The following is a 21,019-nucleotide window of genomic DNA, read 5'->3' as shown; positions in this document are numbered from 1 at the left end:
AATACAATGCACAAAGCATCATTTCTTGTCCTCATGTTCTGATCAAAAAAACCTACCAAGACACCTCACAGTGGGTGGGAAAAACAAACGGTCCAAAATAGCTACCTTGAAAGTGTGTTGCATATTTAATAGATCTTTGAAGTAGTCATAAGTTTAAAGATACTTTACAACTCATCTATACGTTATGCCAAAAGAGCAACATTTTAAAACTGTAGTATCTACACAAAACGTTTTTTGACTTCCAAAGATCTGCATGAAGAATATAAAATCACTTGTGCCTTTTCTTACCTCATTCTCCCCAGGATTAGGCTGTGATTAATGGTTTTGGAATGAGAAAAGATATTCATTGTTCTTGCAATATATCAGTGTTTGGCAAACAGACGGGTTTTACAATTACATTCCAGATTGAAGTATCCTTATATGGTTGTATCTAGGCAGTGATGTCTGACAATGATATTTTATTTCTTATATTACAACAGGTTATAAAATCAGTGCAATGACTTAAAAATGGTTTAAACAAATCTTGCTAATTCAGGAGAGCAATGAATGTTTAGATTTCTTTATCCAAACCATTAATTTACCCTTTAGCAAAACAACAGGTCAGAGGTCACTGGACAGGTCAAAAGTCACTCAAAGCACTCAATAAAAATAAGTTAATAAAAATGATTAAAACAAATACAGTAAGTATTGCTTTTATAGTTTATTGGAGCATTTGAGATATATTATAGATATGCAGTTTATTATAGTTAGAGGTTGGATACATATTGCTTTGAAAAAGAAAATTAGGCAGAGAATTTGACATTAAGTACATTAAGACTGATATGATTTGAGTAGTTTTCAAGGCTAGAAAATAAAAAATAAAAAATTACATTTAAAAAATAAAAATAAATTCATAATTTATTGAGCAACGCAATGATGACAACAACAAAAGCCAGGGCATGCACACAAAGATTGTTTTGGCTATAGGAATAAAAAAAAAAGAAAGAACATAAAAGAAATATTGACGTTATTCAGCATATTATGGCAGTGGTAAAGTTCTCAGATATAATCAATGACATTCAGTGAAATTATATTGCCATGGATTTGACAAATTTGCATTAGGCCCTGCTGTATTTATGAGCATATGGATAGCTGCAGCATAGTCTCATAGAATTAGCATTACTATAACCACATTTTTGCAAACTGACTTTTACATTACGAGTACTACGTCACGTCGCACTTTCCTGGTGAAATGAACACCAGAAATGAACAAACTTACAGACTCATAGAGTGTTGGACTTTAGACCTAGAAGACCGCGGTTTGAGAACAGTCAAACACACAAGCTGACTCATGAGGCAGAAAAGTGTCATAGAAGCGACACAAGATGACGTGGTTGCTTCAGAAAATGAGCTTTTCATTTCTCATTTTGTTTTTGGACACTATCGGTTAGGTTTAGGTGCTGGTTAAGGGTAAGGAAGTCTGTTTTGTTTACCTCATTTGCTTTTAAAACCCTACTGCTCACATTTTGGTTATAGTTTTAGATTAGGGAGGCACGTTTTACTCATTAAAACCTTCAACAAAGATTCACCATTTCACTCCCTTTTGGCGCCCCTCGCTGGACATTTCACTGGGAAACTGCAGTCAAAATGTGTAACAAGGCATGCAATTTCATTTTGCAAAAATGTTGCCATGGTCAAGTAATGTTCATGAGATCAGGCTGATAAATCCCCAGTTTTGGAGGTGACCCATAAACCATGGTGTTATAGAGGTCTCTTATCACCATTCTACCCTTCAGTAAGACACATATCCTGGGCTGCTTGAATGTCCTTGCAAATTCAGTAATTCACTTCGCACATGACAAGTAACCAAATCTTAAGCTCGTTTTGAGAAAATGATTAGTTTATTGAATATATTTTGAATATTAAACATTGACAAGTAGCTGTGATATTTACATTCCTACAAAGTAGAGGTAAAGTTTCCATATATGTCGTGAGTCATTGAACACTCTCTAAATGCTCAACAGGATTAGGAATAGTACTTCGTAAACACTGTAAAACACCACTGGACATAATTTTATAAACAAACCCAGGCATTTCTAATGTGACCTCATCATGCATTCTTGTTGATATGAAATTTACAGTGATTACATTCAGAGATCTGCAAGGAAGGTTTCAGTGAGAATGATGGGAACCTTACTGGTAAAATTCTAAATAAGGTCAAATTATATTTGATGACATTGATATACACTGACACACTGATATGATAACTTAATTATCTCACCTTATGTTAAATGTGCACTCAGTAACTTTTTGTTTGTGTCATCTTCGACTTACATTGTCACCTAGCAGCGTGGATGCAGCATCAATAGTTTTCAATTACAGATGCCATTGAAGAAATTCACTATTCACATTAAGCCATGGTTAATTTAATCCAAGAGTGAAAGTGCCTTATAACAGTGCTGTTACTGAGATTAAGCGAGTAGTATTTGGCTAGTCATGTGACTTTAACATGGCAGCCCCCATGAGTGGACCCTCTATATGTAGAATAAAACAGCTTTTACAAGGTTACTGATTTGACTGGAGTCTTCATTTCATGTGAGTGCTCATGATTTTATTCATATGTTTCAAAATTACAATCAGTTTCTTTAGGAGTAAAAATGTTTGAATGGGGAAAAAATTACTGAGTGCACCTTTAATTTAGATAACTGACTCCATTTACTCTGACTTGCAGCAACAACTGATTTGGGCTGTATATGAAACCTGAAAATTCTGCCTTTGAAGGGAGTATAAGTTGACAGCAAGGCATCAAGACATGTTCAAAACAATTTTTGTTGCGTCACATCCTGTCCACTACCCAAACTTAAACCTAACCATTAGTGGAGTAAAAACGCAATCTTCGAGGGAAAATACAAACTCATATCACGCTCATCGTTGATTATGTGAATGCAATTGCTTCCCGGTTTCAACACAGGACGGGAATCTAGGTCTCCGACACTGTTGACGCAGCAATCTATTGGTCATGCCACAAGAAAAGGTAAACACACATGAACTGATGCAAAAATATCTGATGGGAGATGTCGCTTATCAGCAACTCGACAGAATGGGGTCGATGTCAGGGTACTGGAACGTTCGGTAGAAACATGCCGACTTCCCGTGTCATCATGTTGTTGACATCATAGTCGCCAAAAACACCATTGGTTCTTGAGTGTTACATGACCAATGGCAACTTCACATGTTTGAAAAACTTCATAGCAAATGAGATTTGAGAGCTCCTGAAGAGTGGAACATTGTTGAACAACAACTTAAATTTCGCTTTGCTCCTCACACAAAGCTATTGTATGACTTTGAAAAACTTAAAATATAGTGCACAAGTGATTTTGGAGCCTGTAAGTATAATCACCATCCATTTGTGTTGTATGCTAAAATGAAAAGCTTCAGGCATTCCACCTAAAATGTAATTTTGTGTTTCAAGGAAGAAAGAACATTATAAAAGTTTGGAAAAACATGATTTTCAATTTGGGTGGTCTATTCCTTTAAATATTTGCTTTGCTATCTCTAAAGTTCACTTTGTCCTAGATCACCAGACATGACATTATGGTGCCTTGGAAGCCTGTCTGAAACCAGTTTACTTTAGAAGTACCTTCATACAAAAACACTTTCTGCTAAGTCATTAAGCTTTGTATGAGAATGCAAGGACTTGCAGAGGGTGATAAAAGACAGCACAGTCCATCACTGGCCATGAACTACTGAGTACCCAGGACATTTATTCAAATGGTTGTCTCAGGAAGGCCAGGTCCATCCTAAAAGATTACCATCTGGGCAACAGCTTCAAAGCATACAAGCAAAAAATCTACTGACTATGGAACAGCTTATAGTCAGTGCTCATTGCAACAACACCACCTATTTAAATTCGTAACAGCTTTAAAATAGTTGTTCAAATTCCACATATTGAGTAAACCTGTTTTTTTAAGTACATACTACACTTTAACTTCAAAATAGTTACTTTAAATGGAAGCTTAGAAAAACACACATCATTATAAACAAGTCTTCCTGTTTAGTGTGTACTGCAGTATGTAGTTGCACATTTGACAAATAAAACTTTCACATAGAGTAAGCAAGGCAGCTGGCTTTGGTTTTTGGTCACAGACTTTACTTTGGGATACAATAACTTGGACAATATATCCTGGTAGTTTCTAGAGAGATTGTGGAAGCCCACGAGAATTGAATTTGACAGAAAATGAGACGGAATGAGAGGCAGAGAGCGAGGCAGATACAACACTGCGTAACGTGACTCTACTGATGGACAGCTGACGATGGCCTTTCTGACACACCACCTCACGGAACATCTCTCTGAAGCGGGATGACATGAGGTTATAGAGGATGGGATTGACCACTGAACCCAAGTAGAAGAAGACACCAGAGAGAAGATGCACATACTCATAGACATGGTCCTGCTCGACAGTCCAGTTATCAATGTAGCTCCACATGACACGATCAATGTGAAAAGGCGCCCAGCAGACTCCAAACACAATCACCAATGCACCTTTGAAAACATTAGAAAAGAGAAAATACATAATAAATATGCTCTTATACAGTGATGATGACAGAATTTTCATCTTTGGGAGAACGATTCCTTTAAAAACACATGAATCTCATTGTATTATATACCAAAAGGTCAAACCAATGGAACTAGTGGAAGTAACGTCATGGTTACTTGCGTAACCTCTGTTCCCTGATGGAGGGGAATGTCACTTGACATTGTGTCGATGTAGTGACACTAGGGGTCCCTATACGAAACGCCACAACTGGCTGAACTGTGTTACGTGAACTGGCGGTGTGTGATGGGCAGACCACTGTGTGCCTCGTAGCCAGCACACCAGGTTGACACGTAACCTTCCCCAACATAGTTATGAGTGTCGAACGGCCCTTTGGGGCAAGTCGACTACCCAAAAGATAGAGACAGGCTAACCCAGTCGTGGCCTCTTTTCCCCTTCTCTTTTTCCACTCCCTAAAAAAGAAGGGGGATTATCCGACTGGGCCGCCAGGTCTAGTCGGGGGGTGTCCCTCCCAAGGGGAGGACACCGCGGAGACCACACCTCACCCAAAGAGAGGGGGGGATATTTAAGTGGAAAAATACGTCACATGGTCTTTCCGACCATGTGTAGAGTCTTCAATGTAGATCCTACCCAGTGGGGGAGGAGTTACTACAAACATGGAGACTGGGGCAGAGGGGCTCTGTCCAAGGAAGACGCAGTTTGCCAACAGGGAAACGAATTAGCGGAAGATATATATCGCATGGGGTTAGACTTACAGGGAACCGCCACATGCGGAGCACCTACCCCAGAACAGGACTCTTAGTTAGCATGTGTACTGGGCCGGCAGCGAGTCTCTCTGAAAACTCGACTGCCTCAGGGCTCAGAGGAAGTCAACCAGGGAACAAAGTTTGTGAACACTACTGGGAATTAATGGCGCACGTCTTCAGCTCAAAAAGAGGTGGAAGGTGCTATGTGCAAGTGATACACCCGGTCAGCTATCCCGGGCTTATCCACTTGTCTTGTGTGCCACTACCTGGGACTAAACCGGTTCCACCCGGAGGTTGTAGAACCTTGCAAAGGTGTTGGGTGTTGCCCAGCCTGCTGCTCTGCAAATGTCTGTTAGAGAGGTACCCCTGGCCAGGGCTCAGGAGGCCGCTACACCCCTGGTAGAATGGGCTCGTAGTCCTACTGGGGGCGGCATGTCCTAGGCGTGATATGCCATAGTTACAGCGTCAATGCGCCAGTGGGCGATCCTCTGCTTGGAGACAGTGCTTCCTTTCCGCTGTACACCAAAGCAGACAAAGAGCTGCTCAGAGATACTAAAGCTCTGAGTGCGATCCAAATAGATGCGTAAAGTGCGCAGTGGACACAGCAACAACAGGGCTGGGTCTGCCTCCTCCTGAGGCAGCGCTTGAAGGTTCACCACCTAGTCCCTAAAAGGGGTCATGGGAACCTTGGGCACATAGCCCGGTCGGGGTCTCAGGATCATGTGAGAGTAGCCCGGACCGAACTCCAGGCACGTTTCATTGACAGAGAACACTTGCAGGACTCCTACCCTCTTGATGGAAGTGAGCACAGTCAGGAGGGCAGTCTTCAAGGAGAGTGTCTTAAGCTCAGCTGACTGCAAAGGCTCAAAGAGGGCTCTCTGTAAACCCTGAAGAACTACAGAGAAGTCTCATGAGGGAACGAGTCATGGTCTGGAGGGATTCAGCCTTCTGGTGCCTCTTAGGAACCTGATGATCAGGTCGTGCTTCCCTAAGGACTTACTGTCAACTGAGTCGTGGTGTGCTGCTATGGCGGCAATGTACACCTTCAAGGTGGAAGGGGACAGCCTCCCTTCCAACCTCTCCTGCAGGAAGGAAAGCACTGATCAGACTGCGCATCTCTGGGGGTCTTCCCATCGGGAAGAACACCACTTAGGAAACAGACACCACTTAAAGGCATACAGGCGCCTCGTAGAGGGGGTCCTAGCCTGAGTGATCGTGTCTACCACTGCAGGTCTTCCACGTCCCGTCCAGGGGCCAGACATGGAGATTCTAGAGGTCTGGTCGTGGGTGCCAGATGGTGCCCTGTCCCTGAGAAAGAAGGTCCTTCCTCAGGGGAATTCGCCAGGGGAGACCTGTCGCGAGGAGCGTGAGGTCCGAGAACCATGTCTGGGTGGGACAGTAGGGTGCTACCAGGACAACCTGCTCCTCGTCCTCCCTGACCTTGCACAGGGTCTGTGCAAGTAGGCTCATTGGGGGAAACGCATATTTGCGCAGGCCAGGGGGCCAGCTGTGTGCCAGCGCGTTTATGCCGAGGGGGGCTTCGGTCAGGGCATACCAGAGTGGGCAGTGGGAGGATTCTTGGGAGGCGAACAGGTGCACCTGTGCCTGTCCGAATCAACTCCAAATCAGCTAGACCACCTGAGGGTGGAGTCTCCACTCTCCCCTGAAGTGTTGAGGTTGCCCGGGATGTGAGTGACTCACAGCGACTTGAAGTGCTGCTTACTCCAGAGGAGGAGAAGGCGGGCGAGTTATGACATACAACGAGAGTGCAGACAACCTTGGCGATTGACATATGCTACCATTGCTGTGTTGTCTGTCTCAAATCAAATCAAAATCAAATCACTTTTATTGTCACACAGCCATATACACAAGTGCAATGGTGTGTGAAATTCTTGGGTGCAGTTCCGATCAACATAGCAGTCGTGACAGTGATGAGACATATACCAATTTACAATAACATCAAATTAACACAACACAATTTAAAGTCTAATATACACATAATTACACACAAGACAATATACAAATAATAACATACACTGTACAGTATACAATACACACAATATAGATACACATTATTCAATAAAAAAAGTATATATAGTATATATAGAATATACAGTAGGTTGTATTGTACTGTATTGACAATCAGGCTGTCGGTTGATAGTAAGTTGTTAAGAGAGAATATCATATAATAATAATATAATTTATGACAGTCCAATGTGAGATATAAGAGTAAGAGTAATAAAGTGCAGTGCTGATGTATTTTGATTGTGGGAGATCAAGAGTTCAAAAGTCTGACTGCTTGGGGGAAGAAGCTATCATGAAGTCGGCTGGTGTGGGTCCTGATGCTGCGATACCACCAGCCTGATGGTAGCAGTGAGAACAGCCCATGGCTCAGGTGGCTGGAGTTTCTGATGATCCTCCGTGCTTTTTTCACACACTGCCTGGTATATATGTCCTGGAGGGAAGGAAGCTCACCTCCGAAGATGTGTCTGGCAGTTCGCACCACCCTTTGCAGTGCTTTGCGGTTGTGGGCTGTGCTATTGCCGTACCAGGCGGAGATGCAGCCAGTCAGGATGCTCTCAATAGTGCAGGTGTAGAACCATGTGAGGATGTGGTGGTTCATTCCAAACTTCCTCAGCCATCTCAGGAAGAAAAGGCGCTGATGAGCCTTCTTCACAACGACTTCAGTGTGGATGGACCATGTGAGTTCCTCAGTGATGTGGACACCCAGGAACTTGAAGCTGCTGACTCTCTCCACTGGTGCTCCATTGATGGTGATGGGACTATGTTCTCTGTCTTTTCTTCTGAAGTCCACCACAAGCTCCTTTGTCTTACTGACGTTGAGGGAGAGGTTGTGCTCCTGACACCAGTGTGTCAGGGTGTGCGCCTCCTCTCTGTAGGCTGTTTCATCATTGTCAGTGATCAGCCCTTCCACCGTCGTGTCATTAGCAATCTTAATGATGGCATTGGAGCTATGTGTTGCCACACAGTCATGTGTGTACAAGGAATACAAGAGTGGGTTGAGAACACAGCCCTGTGGGGCTCCAGTGTTGAGGGTCAGTGATGAGGAGATGTTGCTGCCTATTCTAACCACCTGGCGTCTGCTTGACAGGAAGTCCAGGATCCAACTGCACAGCGAGCTGTTTAAGCCCAGAGCCCGGAGTTTCTCATCAAGCTTGGAGGGCACTATGGTGTTGAATGCTGAGCTGTAGTCTACAAAGAACATTCTCACATAAGTGTTCTTTTTTTCCAGGTGGGAGAGAGCAGTGTGTATTGTAGATGCAATGGCATCATCAGTGGAGCGGTTGTTGCGGTAAGCAAACTGCAATGGGTCTAGAGAGAGAGGCAGCACAGAGCAGATGTAATCTCTGATTAGTCTCTCAAAGCATTTGCTGATGATGGGGGTCAGAGCAACAGGATGCCAGTCATTTAAGCAAGTGATTTTTGATTGCTTTGGAACAGGCACAATGGTGGACATTTTAAAGCATGTGGGGACTACAGACAAAGAGAGGTAAAGGTTGAAAATGTCCGTAAAAACACCAGCCAGCTGGTTCGCGTATGCTCTGATGACGCGGCCCGGAATGCCGTCTGGACCCGCGGCTTTGCGGATATTCACCCGTCAGAAGGATCGGGTTACATCCGCTACAGAGACGGAGAGTGAACTAACCTCTGTAGCTTCGGCCGCGAGAGCTCTCTCCACGAGGGCGGTGTTATTTCCCTCAAAACGAGCATAAAAAGTATTCAGCTCATCTGGGAGTGAGGCAGCGGTGTTCATGGCAGAGTTTTTATTCCCTTTAAAGCCGTGATGATGTTAATTCCCTGCCACATGCTTCTAGAGTTGGTGGTGTTAAACTGTCCTTCAATCTTGTTCCTGTACTGGCGTTTTGCTGTTCTGATAGTTTTTCGGAGGGCATAACTGGCTTGTTTATGCTCCTCCGCGTTCTCAGAATTAAAAGCGGAGGTCCGCACATTAAGTGCCGCGTGAACATCGCTATTAATCCATGGCTTCTGGTTCAGATAGATCCATATTGATCTGGTCGGAACGACGTCCTCTACACACTTTCTGATGAAACACATTATGCTATCAGCGTAAAGCTCGATGTTGTCATCAGAGGCGGACCGGAACATCTCCCGGTCCGTGTGATCAAAACAGTCTTGTAGTGTAAAGTCTGATTGGTCCGACCAGCACTGGATCGTTCTGAGGGCGTGTGCTTCCTGTTTCAGTTTCTGCCTGTAAGCGGGCAGAAGTAGAATGGAAGAGTGGTCCAATTTGCCAAATGGTGGGCGGAGGAGGGATTTGTAGCCATCCCGGAAGGGAGAGTAGCAATGGTCCAAAACCCGGTCCCCTCGTGTGTTGAAACTAATGTGTTGGTGGTATTTTGGTGCGACTGATTTGAAACTGGCTTTATTAAAGTCCCCGGTCACAATGAACACGGCCTCAGGGTGCGCGGTTTCCTGTTTGATTATAATCCCATACAGTTCCTTGAGTGCCCAGTCTGTGTCGACTTGTGGGGGGATGTACACAGCAGTGATAATGACCGCTGTGAATTCCCTCTGTAGCCAGAATGGTCGACACAGAAGCATGAAATTCCAGATCAGGAGAGCAGAAAGACTTGATAGAATGTACGTTCCTCTGATCACACCAGGATTTGTTGATCATAAAACATACACCACCACCTCTGCTTTTACCTGAGAGGTCTTTCGCTCTGTCCGCTCGGTGCGCGGGGAATCCCGCGGGTTCAATGGCTGAGTCTGGAATCTCCGCAGACATCCAAGTTTCCTTAAGGCAGATAATGCAGCAGTCCCTCGTCTCTCGTTGGAAAGAGATCCGCGCTTTCAGCTCGCAGAGCTTGTTATCCAGGGACTGAACATTTGCCAGTAGAATACTGGGTAGCGGGGGTCGATTTGCATGACATCTTACTCTGATGAGAACGCCGGCTCTGTTTCCCCTTTTCCTTCTGCGTTTCCGCGGCCGGGCTGCCCAGACAAAGGGCTCCACTTGCGTGTTTGTAAACAGCGGGTCGGCATTGAGGAATTTGAAATCCGGTTTACGGTGTGTAATTGCTGAACCAATGTCCAAAAGTGTTTGTCTGTCATAGACAATAAGGCAGACAACATCCAAGACAAAAAACATAAGAATTGTAAACAAAACAAACAAAACACTACCATGTTGTGTCAGAGCTCGCAACACAGCAGCCATACTCGGCAGCATCTTGAGTCCAATCTGAACTAACACGTGCTTGCCCTGGATCAATGGCCGAAACCTCCACAGGGTGAGCAGAATTGCCAACAACTCGAGGCAGTTGATGTGCCAATGCAGTCGCGGGCCTGTCCACAAGCTGGCGGCTGCGTGCCCATTGCAAACAGCGCCCCAGCCCATTTTGGAGGCGTCCATCGTGACCATGACATGCCTGGAGACCAGTTCTAGGGGAACCCATAGAAATGAGAGGTCGGTCCAAGGGCTGAAAAGACGGTGACAGACCGGCGTGATGACCACGCGATGTGTCCCGCGGCACCATGCTCATCTTGGGACTCAAGTCTGATGTCAGTGCTGAAGCGGTCTCATATGCATCAACCTGAGTGGGGTGGCCACCGCTGAGGATGCCATATGCCCCAGGAGCCTCTGAAAGAGTTTCAGTGGAATCGCTGTTTTCTGTTTGAACGCCTTCAAACAGGCCAGCACTGACTGTGCATGCTCGTTCGTGAGTCCAGCTCCAAACCGAGGAAAGAGATGCTCTGAACCGAGAGGAGCTTGCTCTTTTCCCAGTTGACCCAAAGCCCTAGTCAGCTGAGGTGTGAGAGCACCAAGTCCCTGTGTGCACACAACATGTCCCGAGAATGAGCTAGGATTAGCCAATCGTCGAGATAGTTGAGAACGCGAATGCCCACTTCCCTTAACGGGGCAAGGGCTGCCTCTGCGACTTTCGTGAAGACGCGAGGAGACAAGGACAGGCCGAAAGGGAGGACCTTGTACTGATACGCCTGACCCTCGAATGCAAACCGCAGGAAGGGTCTGTGTCGAGGTAGAATCGAGACGTGGAAGTACATGTCCTTCAGGTCTACTGCCGCGAACCAATCTTGATGCCGGATGCTCGCCAGAATGTGTTTTTGCTTCAGCATCTTGAACGGGAGTCTGTGTAAAGCCCGGTTCAGTACTCGCAGGTCCAAGATTGGCTGCAACCCACCACCTTTTTTTTCGGTACGATGAAGTAGGGGCTGTAAAACCCCTTCTTCATCTCGGCCGGAGGGACAGGTTCTATCGCACCCTTCTGTAGGAGGGTAGCGATCTCTGCGTGCAAGGTAGCAGAGTTTTCGTCCTTCACCAAGGTGAAGTGGATACCGCTGAACCTGGGCGGACGCCTGGCGAACTGAATCGCATAACCGAGTCGGACGGTCCGGACCAGCCATCACGACGGATTGGAAAGCGCAAGCCACGCGTCCAAGTTCCGCGCAAGGGGGACCAAAGGGACAACGTCGTCGGACGTACCGGCAGGTGGGGCCTCGCGACTGGGTGGAGCTCGAGGTGCCACACCATGTCGTGGCCATGCTGAGTCTAGGGACATCGAAGCACTTACCTGGCTCCTTGTGACCACCCCCGGAACAGCCTGGGACGGGGGAGGAAGAGGCCTGTCCTCGTGACCCGTGGAGACTGTCACATCGGGGGTGGATTTGTGCCACAGCTGGGCCCTCAGGGGCAGGAGACTGTCGCTGGAGCGCCAAACCTGCCAAATAGAGTGGTGGACGGTGGTCGTGATGACGGCCGTGCACACCGGATACATGACCCAGGGAACAAGGAAACCGCTCTTGCTGAACTCTTGAGTACTGCAGCCAGTTGGGCATGCAGCGCAATTAAATGCAAAGGTAACAAAAAGATTCTCCTCCCGCCCTTCGACCGGGGGATGGAGAGGTCTGCTTACCCACTCCAGAGCAGCGGGTTTCATCATCCCTGGGTCGCCCGTCTCAAGGGCGCTTTGAAGCCTTTCATGGGTTCTCGGCGGCCGCGAGATGAATGGCGTCTGCTTCCTGCGGTGGGCTCCATGCCGGGGCCGGGCTGAAGGGGCGGGCTACGGTGGAGCCAGTGCAGTCACCGCAGGGGGACACCCTTGGCGACGAGCAGACAGGGTGCGGGATCTTGAGCCGTGCCGGGGCAGGATATGCCGGATAGCCTCTGTCTGCTGCTCCACCGTCGAGAACTGCTGGGCAAAGTCCTTGACGGTGTTGCCGAATAGGCCAGTCTGGGAGATGGGGGCAGCAAGGAACCGTGTCCTGTCGGCCTCACCCATCTCGACCAGATTGAGCCAAAGGTGGTGCTCCTGGACCACTAATGTTGACATCGTCTGCCCGAGAGACCGCGCCGTGACCTCCGTCGCTCAGAGAGCAAGGTCGGTCACCGAGCACAGTTCTTGCATCAATCCCTGGGCGGAACTACCCTCACGCAGTTCCTTTAGCACCTTGGCAGATTTGCAGGAGAGCCATGGCGTGCAGGGAGGAGGCGGCTTGTCCAGCGGCACCTTGGCCATCAGATACAACGTAAACCAACAGGCCTTGGACGGGGGCTTTGGGCACCCGCGCCAGGTGGCGGCGCTCTGCGGGCATAGGTGCATCGCGAACGCCTTTATCCACCGGGGGATTGCTGAATAGCCCTTGGCCGCTCCACCATCGAGGGTAGTGAGGGTGGGGATGCTAAAAAGATCGGGACCGGGCAGTAAAAATGTGCCTCCCACGACCTTGTCAGCTCTTCATGCACTTCTGGGAAGAAAGGAACGGGGCAGGGCGTGGCTTTGAGCGGCGCTCGCGGCTGTCCGGGAAAGCATGTCATCATCTCCGCGTCAGCCTGTGACTGGGCAATCGTCCCCGAAGGGAGGAGCCCAGCTGAGGCTTCCGTGTCCAACTGGATGAGCCCGCTCTCCGATGCTCCACTCGAGAGCTCATCACTTCCACGGGCTCCGAATAAGAGGTCGAACTCACTGTGAGACGAGCCGGCGGACTCATCCGGAAGCCCGATCTGGGCAGACGAGCGTGCTGGGGAATGGGAGGTCCGCGGGGGGATACCCGGCGGAGGCGGTCCCATTGGGGTCCCCAAATCGCCCCCAGTGCTAGCCGTGCTGGCCTCATACCCGTGAGTAAAAGGACCGAGGCGGGGAGCCTCTGGGGTGGCTTGCTTTCTTACGAAGGCGAGCCATGACCGCATCGTTGCCATGGAAATGTCCTCACAATGAGTACATGACCAACCACGAACGCTGTCTCCGTGTGAGCAGTGCCCAGACACGAAAGACAGTGATCGCGACCGTCAGAAGGCGAGAGATAACGAGCACAACCAGGAATAACACACAAAGGAAAGGCATCTTTAAAAAGACGCACCTTTAAAAAGACGTTCCGTGTGTGCCGCTCTTTTAGAGAAATATACTCTTTTAGAGAAATATACTCTTTTAGAGAAGCGCCCAGGGGCATTCTCTGCAGTGCACTAGTGCAGAGGAGGGAGAAGCCGCTGAAATGCGCCATCAGATCCAGCAGAGGTGAATGAACAGTCGTGGGAATTCAGCTCAGTGAGCATGACCGTTCGACTCCGAAGAGAAAATCTGAATGAGTGGTTGCATACCAGCTCCTTTTATACCCGTATGTCCGGGGGAGTGGCATGCAAATCCCACTCGGCAATTTTCATTGACCTTTTATCAAAGAGTAGAGGTGTCTCGGGCTCCCAAGAGTGACCCCTAGTGTCACTACATCGACACAACGTCGAGTGAGTGACAGATAGGGAAAGAAATATTGCACATGCAAACCATTCCATTAGTGGAACATGTCCATAAACAGTAGTTAATGTGAACTTCACCTGTGCATACTCTGTTTGGACACTAAAAATCACCTTGAGACCAGTTGGATAAAAGTCATAGCAAAAATGGCTGTGAGAAAAGGTCTAGCATTATTTGTTGGCAGATTCAACTGGGTTTGATATTTTATCTAATGCAATGACAGTAAAACAAAGTGTTGCTTTTGGCACAAATGTGAGCAACTGACAGTATTTATAGACTTGAGAATGCATGACTAGTCCAAAGTATTTGATTTCTTCTTTAAGCTTGTGTTGAAATTTTGAGGTTGGCCACACAGTGTAGTGCTGAGCAGATACTACAATAAGCCAAATGTAGAAAGATGTTTTTACTAAATCACTTTCCCTTGTATTTACATTAACATGACAAGAGGCTGTGAAAGCACAGATGGGTATTTTCAGTTTATCAGGAGATTAATCTAAACAAAGCTCCAAATGTTTCTGGAATTGCAAAACCATACATACATGAACTACAGGACAAGTATCTGTCATTATTCTTACACTGTTGTCCACTCTGGTTATCTTAAATGAATAGTTCAACAAAAATTAAAAGTCTGTCATCATTTATTCCCCCACTATGTCATTCCAAATATGATTTTGTTTTTTCCATGACACATGCAGCAGACAGAATATAATCCGACCAAACCATGATGTAGCGTTTAGTAGTTTACACCACTAATAGCTGGAAAACAGTTAGCTACTGGAAAAGCTACACTGTTTTAAAAGCAGCTGAGCTACTGTCAAGCTACTGAAAAATGTAGTTAAGTTAGTAGCATCGCTATTCACAGTTAGCTACTACCCAGCACTAGTTACAATCTGACCAAACCATGATGTAGTGTTTGGTCGTGCTACACTGTTAATTGCTGGAAAATGTAGTTCGCTATTGGAAAAGCTACACTGTTTGAAAAGCAGCTGAGGTACTGTCAAGCTACTGAAAAATGTAGTTAAGTTAGTAGCGTTGCTATTTGTAGTTAGCTACTCCCAAACACTGGTAAAAATCACCTGTGGGAATCAATGAAGTTTGACTTCACTAGCGTCAACTTGGCATGATGCATCTTGATAAAATATTTTTGCTTTTTTGTGGTCCGTTTTAGTCCTTGAAAGCCTGCGAGTATGACTTGTCATTGTTTGGAAAAGAGTTGTGTGAAGATTCTTCAAAAATTCTTAAAAATCTTTTGTGTTCCACAGGGCAAATAACAGCATATGAGCTTGGAATGACATGAGGGGAAGTAAACAATGACAGAAGTTTCATTTTTTGGTCTACTTTAACCCAGGGCTATATTGGCCTTAACTGTTACATTAAAGGAGCACTCAGTAACGTTTTCTTTGTATCATCTTGGACTTACAGTGACATCTAGTGGCGTGGATGCATCATCACTCAAAATAAATATTTTTCAGGCATCTTTGCCATTGTAGAAATTCACTATTCACAGTCAGCCATTATTAATTTAATCACTGAATGAAAGTGTCCAATAACAGGGTTGTTACCGAGATTAAGCAAGTAGTATTCGGCTGGTCGTGTGATTCTTACATGGCAGCCCCCATGAGTGGACCCTCTCCATGTAGAATAAAACAGCTTTATCTTATGTGAGTGGTCACGATTTTATACATATGTTTCAAATTACAATTCATTTCTCCAGGAGTAAAACTTTTTTATTGTGGAAAGAATTACTGAGTGCACCTTTAAAGCTGAAGTGTGTGTGTGTGTGTGTGTGTGTGTGTGTGTGTGTGTGTGTGTGTGTGTGTGTTTGTGCTAAAAAACTCTTAAAATACAAAGTAACATGAAACCTAGAAGGAAGCCATTTGTAGGTTGGTTTCCACAAAAAGTGCAAACACTGTGACTCAGTTACACTATCAGAACATTATTTTCTGAGAATTCCAACCAGCCCGACACAGCAACATCGACTACAACTGTGTAAATTTAAAGCAGGACTATCTGTTTGCCAACTAATGGCAGATAGAGGATGCATACGGAAAACCTTTTTGAAAACAATGTTTATTTTTGCTGTTTCATTTGGTGCTGCTGGAGTTGCAGAAATTACACACTTCAGATTTAACCCTTACTGACCTACAGGTACCAACATTACAATCGTTCACAGGCTTAGCGCTGTAACGGAACTCACAGAGCATTTTAGTGACTTGCCGATGACGTGCCCGCTGATGCAGCCCATCCTGATTCAGCCCAGTCTTTGAACCAAAACAGTCCCTTTCCCGATGCAACTGCAGGCCAATCAGCACATACAGCACACTGATGGTCAGCATCGGCAGTATGAAGAACAGCATTGCCGTCACCTGCACCAACAGGTTGTAGATCCAGCTATCACGCACCACGGTGCAGACGGCCGACTCAGGAAAAGTGAGTCCAAAACGGGGTTGCAACGTTGCTACACCATGCAGACTGGTATTGGGCAATGCACATAACAGAGAGACCGCCCATAATGCAATGATGACACGCTTGGCATGAGCATGTGTCGCCACATGTTTGGCATGGAGGGGATGCACGACTGCTCTGTAGCGCTCTGCGCTCAGCGCCGTTACGTTGAGCACGGAAGCAAAGCAGACAGTCTCGAACAAGTAGGTCTTGAAATAGCAACCTGCAACACCAAACAGGAATGGATAGTTGTTCCAGAGCTCATAAAGCTCCAATGGAAGACCGAGCAGGAGCACAAGGAGGTCAGAAATGGCCAAGCTGAACAGGTAGTAGTTTGTTGTTGTGCGCATTACACGGTGACGGGTGATGACAATGCAAGTCAAGCCGTTGCCCAGCACTCCAACTACAAAGATGAGCACGTAGGTGATGCACACTGGCAGAAAGAGGCGTGAACGGCAAACACCCAGGTATTTCTCCAGGTAAGCACTGCGGCTCAGGCAAAGGTCTTCCAGGTCCTTTGCGCTGAGACACTCTTCCTCTTTGGGGCACCATGATGCGTTCACTGTTACGTACAGGGACTCTGGTGAGGAGCAGTTGAGCTTGATCATTGATGACTAGGAAATACCTGCAGAGGTTACAACAAAGACAGACAGGGACAATTCTTAGGGGATATTTACTTCAGGCATTTTACTGATTGGATAGCAATCCTATTATGAAACAACTAAGCGTAAATGGCTTCCAAGACACTTTTGAGATGGATAGCAAACCGATCACCTAAGATTAACTCAGGTGTTGGTTTGAGATGCATACAAGAAGTGACTTGGCCAAGTTTACATGCATCTGGTTGTTCAGTCCACATTTGCAAACTCTACTCCCGTACCGCAATTGTCAATTTTAGCAGCCTCCTGTTTTTAGTTGGTATTAGCCATATCAAGTGCTGCAAAATTTTGCTGTCTGGCATTGTCATTATCACGGAAGTCAATTCCGTAATATTTACATATAGCACAGGAATATAAGAGTGGATTTATATCCAGAGACACATTTACTGTATGTAGCCAAGCGTAAATGGAATATAATCCAATCGCAATCAGACATCATTGCATCGGTTCAAATTTGTATAACTTTTCCTGTGGCTCACCTAATCAATGATAAGAATGACTTGGAGGTTTCATTTTCTTTCTATAAAATTACATTTTCACTCCACTGACGGTTAGTTTTAGGATTGGGGTTTAGGTCAGGACTTGTTGACTGCATTACATCATTTACAACCTAAAACAACTTGCTTTACAACTCGCTCATGGCGCCACTTTGTGGACATTTCACCTGGAAACTGCAGCTCACAGTTGCTCATATACTTGGGAGCAGTGCCTCACATTTTGTAGGCACAGACTGATTTCAGCTGAAGAACTTTTGACTACTGTCACAGAATTTACTGTGTGACTAGTCTGGATCAAGACCCATGAATTGTCCATGTGAAAAAACCCCTTAAGGTCAATATGAAATCCTATTTGCTTTCTTAAAACACCTCCTGGTCTTATTGCGTAAGAATCATCAGTGCATGTTATTCTAAAGAGAAAGAAAAAGATTTGTCTTCGTAACCTTTATTCAAAATGTTAGAATTTTTCAGGTGACAATGTGGGCAGGGAAAGCCCTTCCTGCATCCATTCTGGTATGTAACACCCACTTTTCACAGTTCAATCCTTTCCAAATTAAGTCCCACTCTACATTTGTTTCTTATTGAATCTCGTTGAGGTTTGTTTACTCAGAAAATTTTTTGATTACCGAAGTAAAATGGGTTGAGGACACCATTTCACATTGACTTTAAATCAAGAGTCAATGAATGGCAATTCAAAAGGTGTTTTTAAGTTTGAGACTATTTGGGCCATCATGGGCCCTAAAATTCCCCAAAGCTGGTGAATGGCTGTCCAAAGTTCAGTTTATAAATATCAAAAAGTCAAATGATGACTAGAGTAGCTCTTCTGTGAAATAAAGGCACTCCTTGAGGTACTTCTTTTCTGAAATTTCACTGTAAAAAATCAGTAAATGTATGAGATGCTTTAACTCATCCACTTTGTATATATATATATATATATAATTTTATTTATTTATTTATTTATTTTTTGCCTTTGCAGAGATACAGGGAATTATTTCTAAGAGGAAAGGTGTAATGGCATCAGGACATGTAGCAGACCAGATTCAAACCTGCATCACCCACATGAGCACCACAACTTCAACATGTCAACAGCATGTGCACTACCAGTCCAGCCACTGTATACAGTATATAGATCCACAGTATATTCTGTGTATATTTAGAACAATAACAAATAAGACTTGTGTGTACTTTTTGATTCAAAGTACTGTAAATTCTACATTAGACCCAAACACAACTCAAATAAACAAATTAATTGATTAACTGTGCGATATACTAGTGCTTTTCCTTGATCAGTAATAGATAAGCCTAGATAAGCATCTGGGTAAAGGTTTTTGTTATGTAATATAATTGAAAAAAAAAAAAATTTGCAATGAAAATTAATAGACAATAATACAAATATATATTATTAAAAAAATAGACATTCTGTTTAAAAAAAAAGAATATTATACTATATGATATTGATAATAATAATACATTACTTAAATATACTGTAATACTGTGCAGATTTCTGCTGTCATATGAATACAGGGGACAAAATAGCACAAATAATTTATCATTAATCTAATAAATTCCTATATAGCAGTATTTGATGACATGGCATGGACTTTTGGTTCAAAGTAAACAAGCAATCTAATTAACACTATAAACATCAATAAAAAACTAGCCTTAATATACAAATAAGCAGGGTTGGGAGGGTTACTTTTGAAATGTATTCCATTTACATTTACATTTATTCATTTGGCAGACGCTTTTATCCAAAGCGACTTACAAAGAGGAAAACATATGCGAAGCGAATATTCCACTACAGATTACAGAATACATGCTGTAAAATGTAATTTGTAACATATTTCGTTAGATTACTCTAGGTCAGTAATGTATTCTAAATACTTTGGATTACTTCTTCAGCACTGGTAGATTTTTTCACTTGTTTTGACAATAAAAACTCTGCCAGTACAGTAAGACAATATACACATGTTAAAAATACATTCTCTGAAAAACCTGAATATCTTCTGCAGTGTTGTTTCTAAAACAAGATAGATCAAACTGATCTTGTTTTAAGGATTTTTATATATTTTATCAGGAAAACAATACAAAAATTATTATCAAGAATACAATTTTTGCCCTAATATCAAAGGTCTTAATAGAAAAAAAGAAATTATGATCTAACATGAATTTTCTTGATAAAAAATATGATCGTGCCTGGTAACGTGCATGTAAAATGGCTAGAAATAGCATTTTATCTTAGCGTAAAGCTGACAATTTACACAAGGTTTATTTCTATTTCTTCTGCTCCAAACTTACTTCAAACTTACTTCTCTGTCTGCACGTATGAATGTAACACATCATAAGAAAGTGTTTCACTGCTGTTCAAATGCACTTTGGATCACATCATTTATATGTATAAATGTATTCCATCTGAAAGGACTAAATATTAAATGAAACAAATGACAATAAAATGCAAAGTAATCTCTTCAGTAATCAAAATACTTTTTGAATGTAACTGTATTCTAATTACCAATGATTTAAATTGTAACTGTAGTGGAATACAGTTACTTATATTTTGCATTTTAAATACGTAATCCCGTTACATGTATTCCGTTACTCCCCAACACTGCAAATAAGATAACTGTATTCACAACAATATCAAATTATTTTTCTTATTAATCAACATTTGTAATAGGTAGCATAATAACTGACTCTCTTGCAGCAAAACTATAACAGTCTAAGCAAAGGATGAGCTGGAATTAAATCTGAGTCAAATTAGTTACATTTTAATTCACAATGTAATATACAAATGTGCTTTCCTTGATTGGTTATAGATAAGCCAAGATAAACATCTTGATTGTCGAAGTTTCAAAACGTCAGTGTCAGTATTGTTGAAGAAAATCACACCTTTTAGATTAGCAATTCAAATCAGGATCTTAAATAGCCTAATAGCCATTCGGTTTCATTTCGGGTAGACATGATGAAGGGAAAAGAAGACATAAAACAAACCTACCTGAGCACAGTCTTATGGAAAATGTTGTTTCTCAGAGAAGTATTTCTAAAGGAAGCTGCTGTTCTGTCTACTGGTACTCATGACTGTCCCGAACTGTCTTGCTTTTCAGTTACTCCTAATTTATTTATTTTTTTTGCAATTTAACCCTAGTTCATCAGCTTGAATGCATTGCTGTGGTGTAATCTGTCATTACATTATCAAGTAATGAAGAGTAATGCTAAACTTAATCCATAAACAAACTCTGTTTCTCTCTACAAGCCTTTCTCTGTTTATTCCCCTCCTCCTTATAGTGGGATGGGTGACCTTTACATTACCGTCATTGTCTCTTTCACGTACAGTTACTGGAACTGTCAGTGAGCAATATTTCACTAAAGCAAGCAAAGTGACTGTTG

At 43.9% G+C, this 21,019-nt stretch overlaps 1 protein-coding gene across 1 annotated transcript; it reads right to left on the bottom strand.

Annotated features, from left to right (window-relative positions):
* Positions 1 to 697: 697 nt before the first annotated feature.
* LOC127441657 (neuromedin-U receptor 1-like) lies at positions 698 to 20,809 on the bottom strand. The gene is made up of 3 exons (XM_051699295.1): positions 20,628 to 20,809; positions 16,229 to 17,101; positions 698 to 4,522 (listed from the first exon to the last, which is right to left on the bottom strand). Exons 2-3 carry the CDS (start codon positions 17,082 to 17,084, stop codon positions 4,173 to 4,175), a joined length of 1,206 nt encoding a protein of 401 aa, XP_051555255.1. The 5' UTR covers positions 17,085 to 17,101; positions 20,628 to 20,809; the 3' UTR covers positions 698 to 4,172.
* Between the last annotated feature and the right edge of the window lie 210 nt (positions 20,810 to 21,019).

This window comes from Myxocyprinus asiaticus, chromosome 5 (genome assembly GCF_019703515.2).
Source record: "Myxocyprinus asiaticus isolate MX2 ecotype Aquarium Trade chromosome 5, UBuf_Myxa_2, whole genome shotgun sequence".
Lineage (NCBI taxonomy): Eukaryota > Metazoa > Chordata > Actinopteri > Cypriniformes > Catostomidae > Myxocyprinus > Myxocyprinus asiaticus.
The sequence above is the reverse complement of the archived record's forward strand: the minus strand, read 5'-3'. Positions and strand labels throughout refer to the sequence as shown.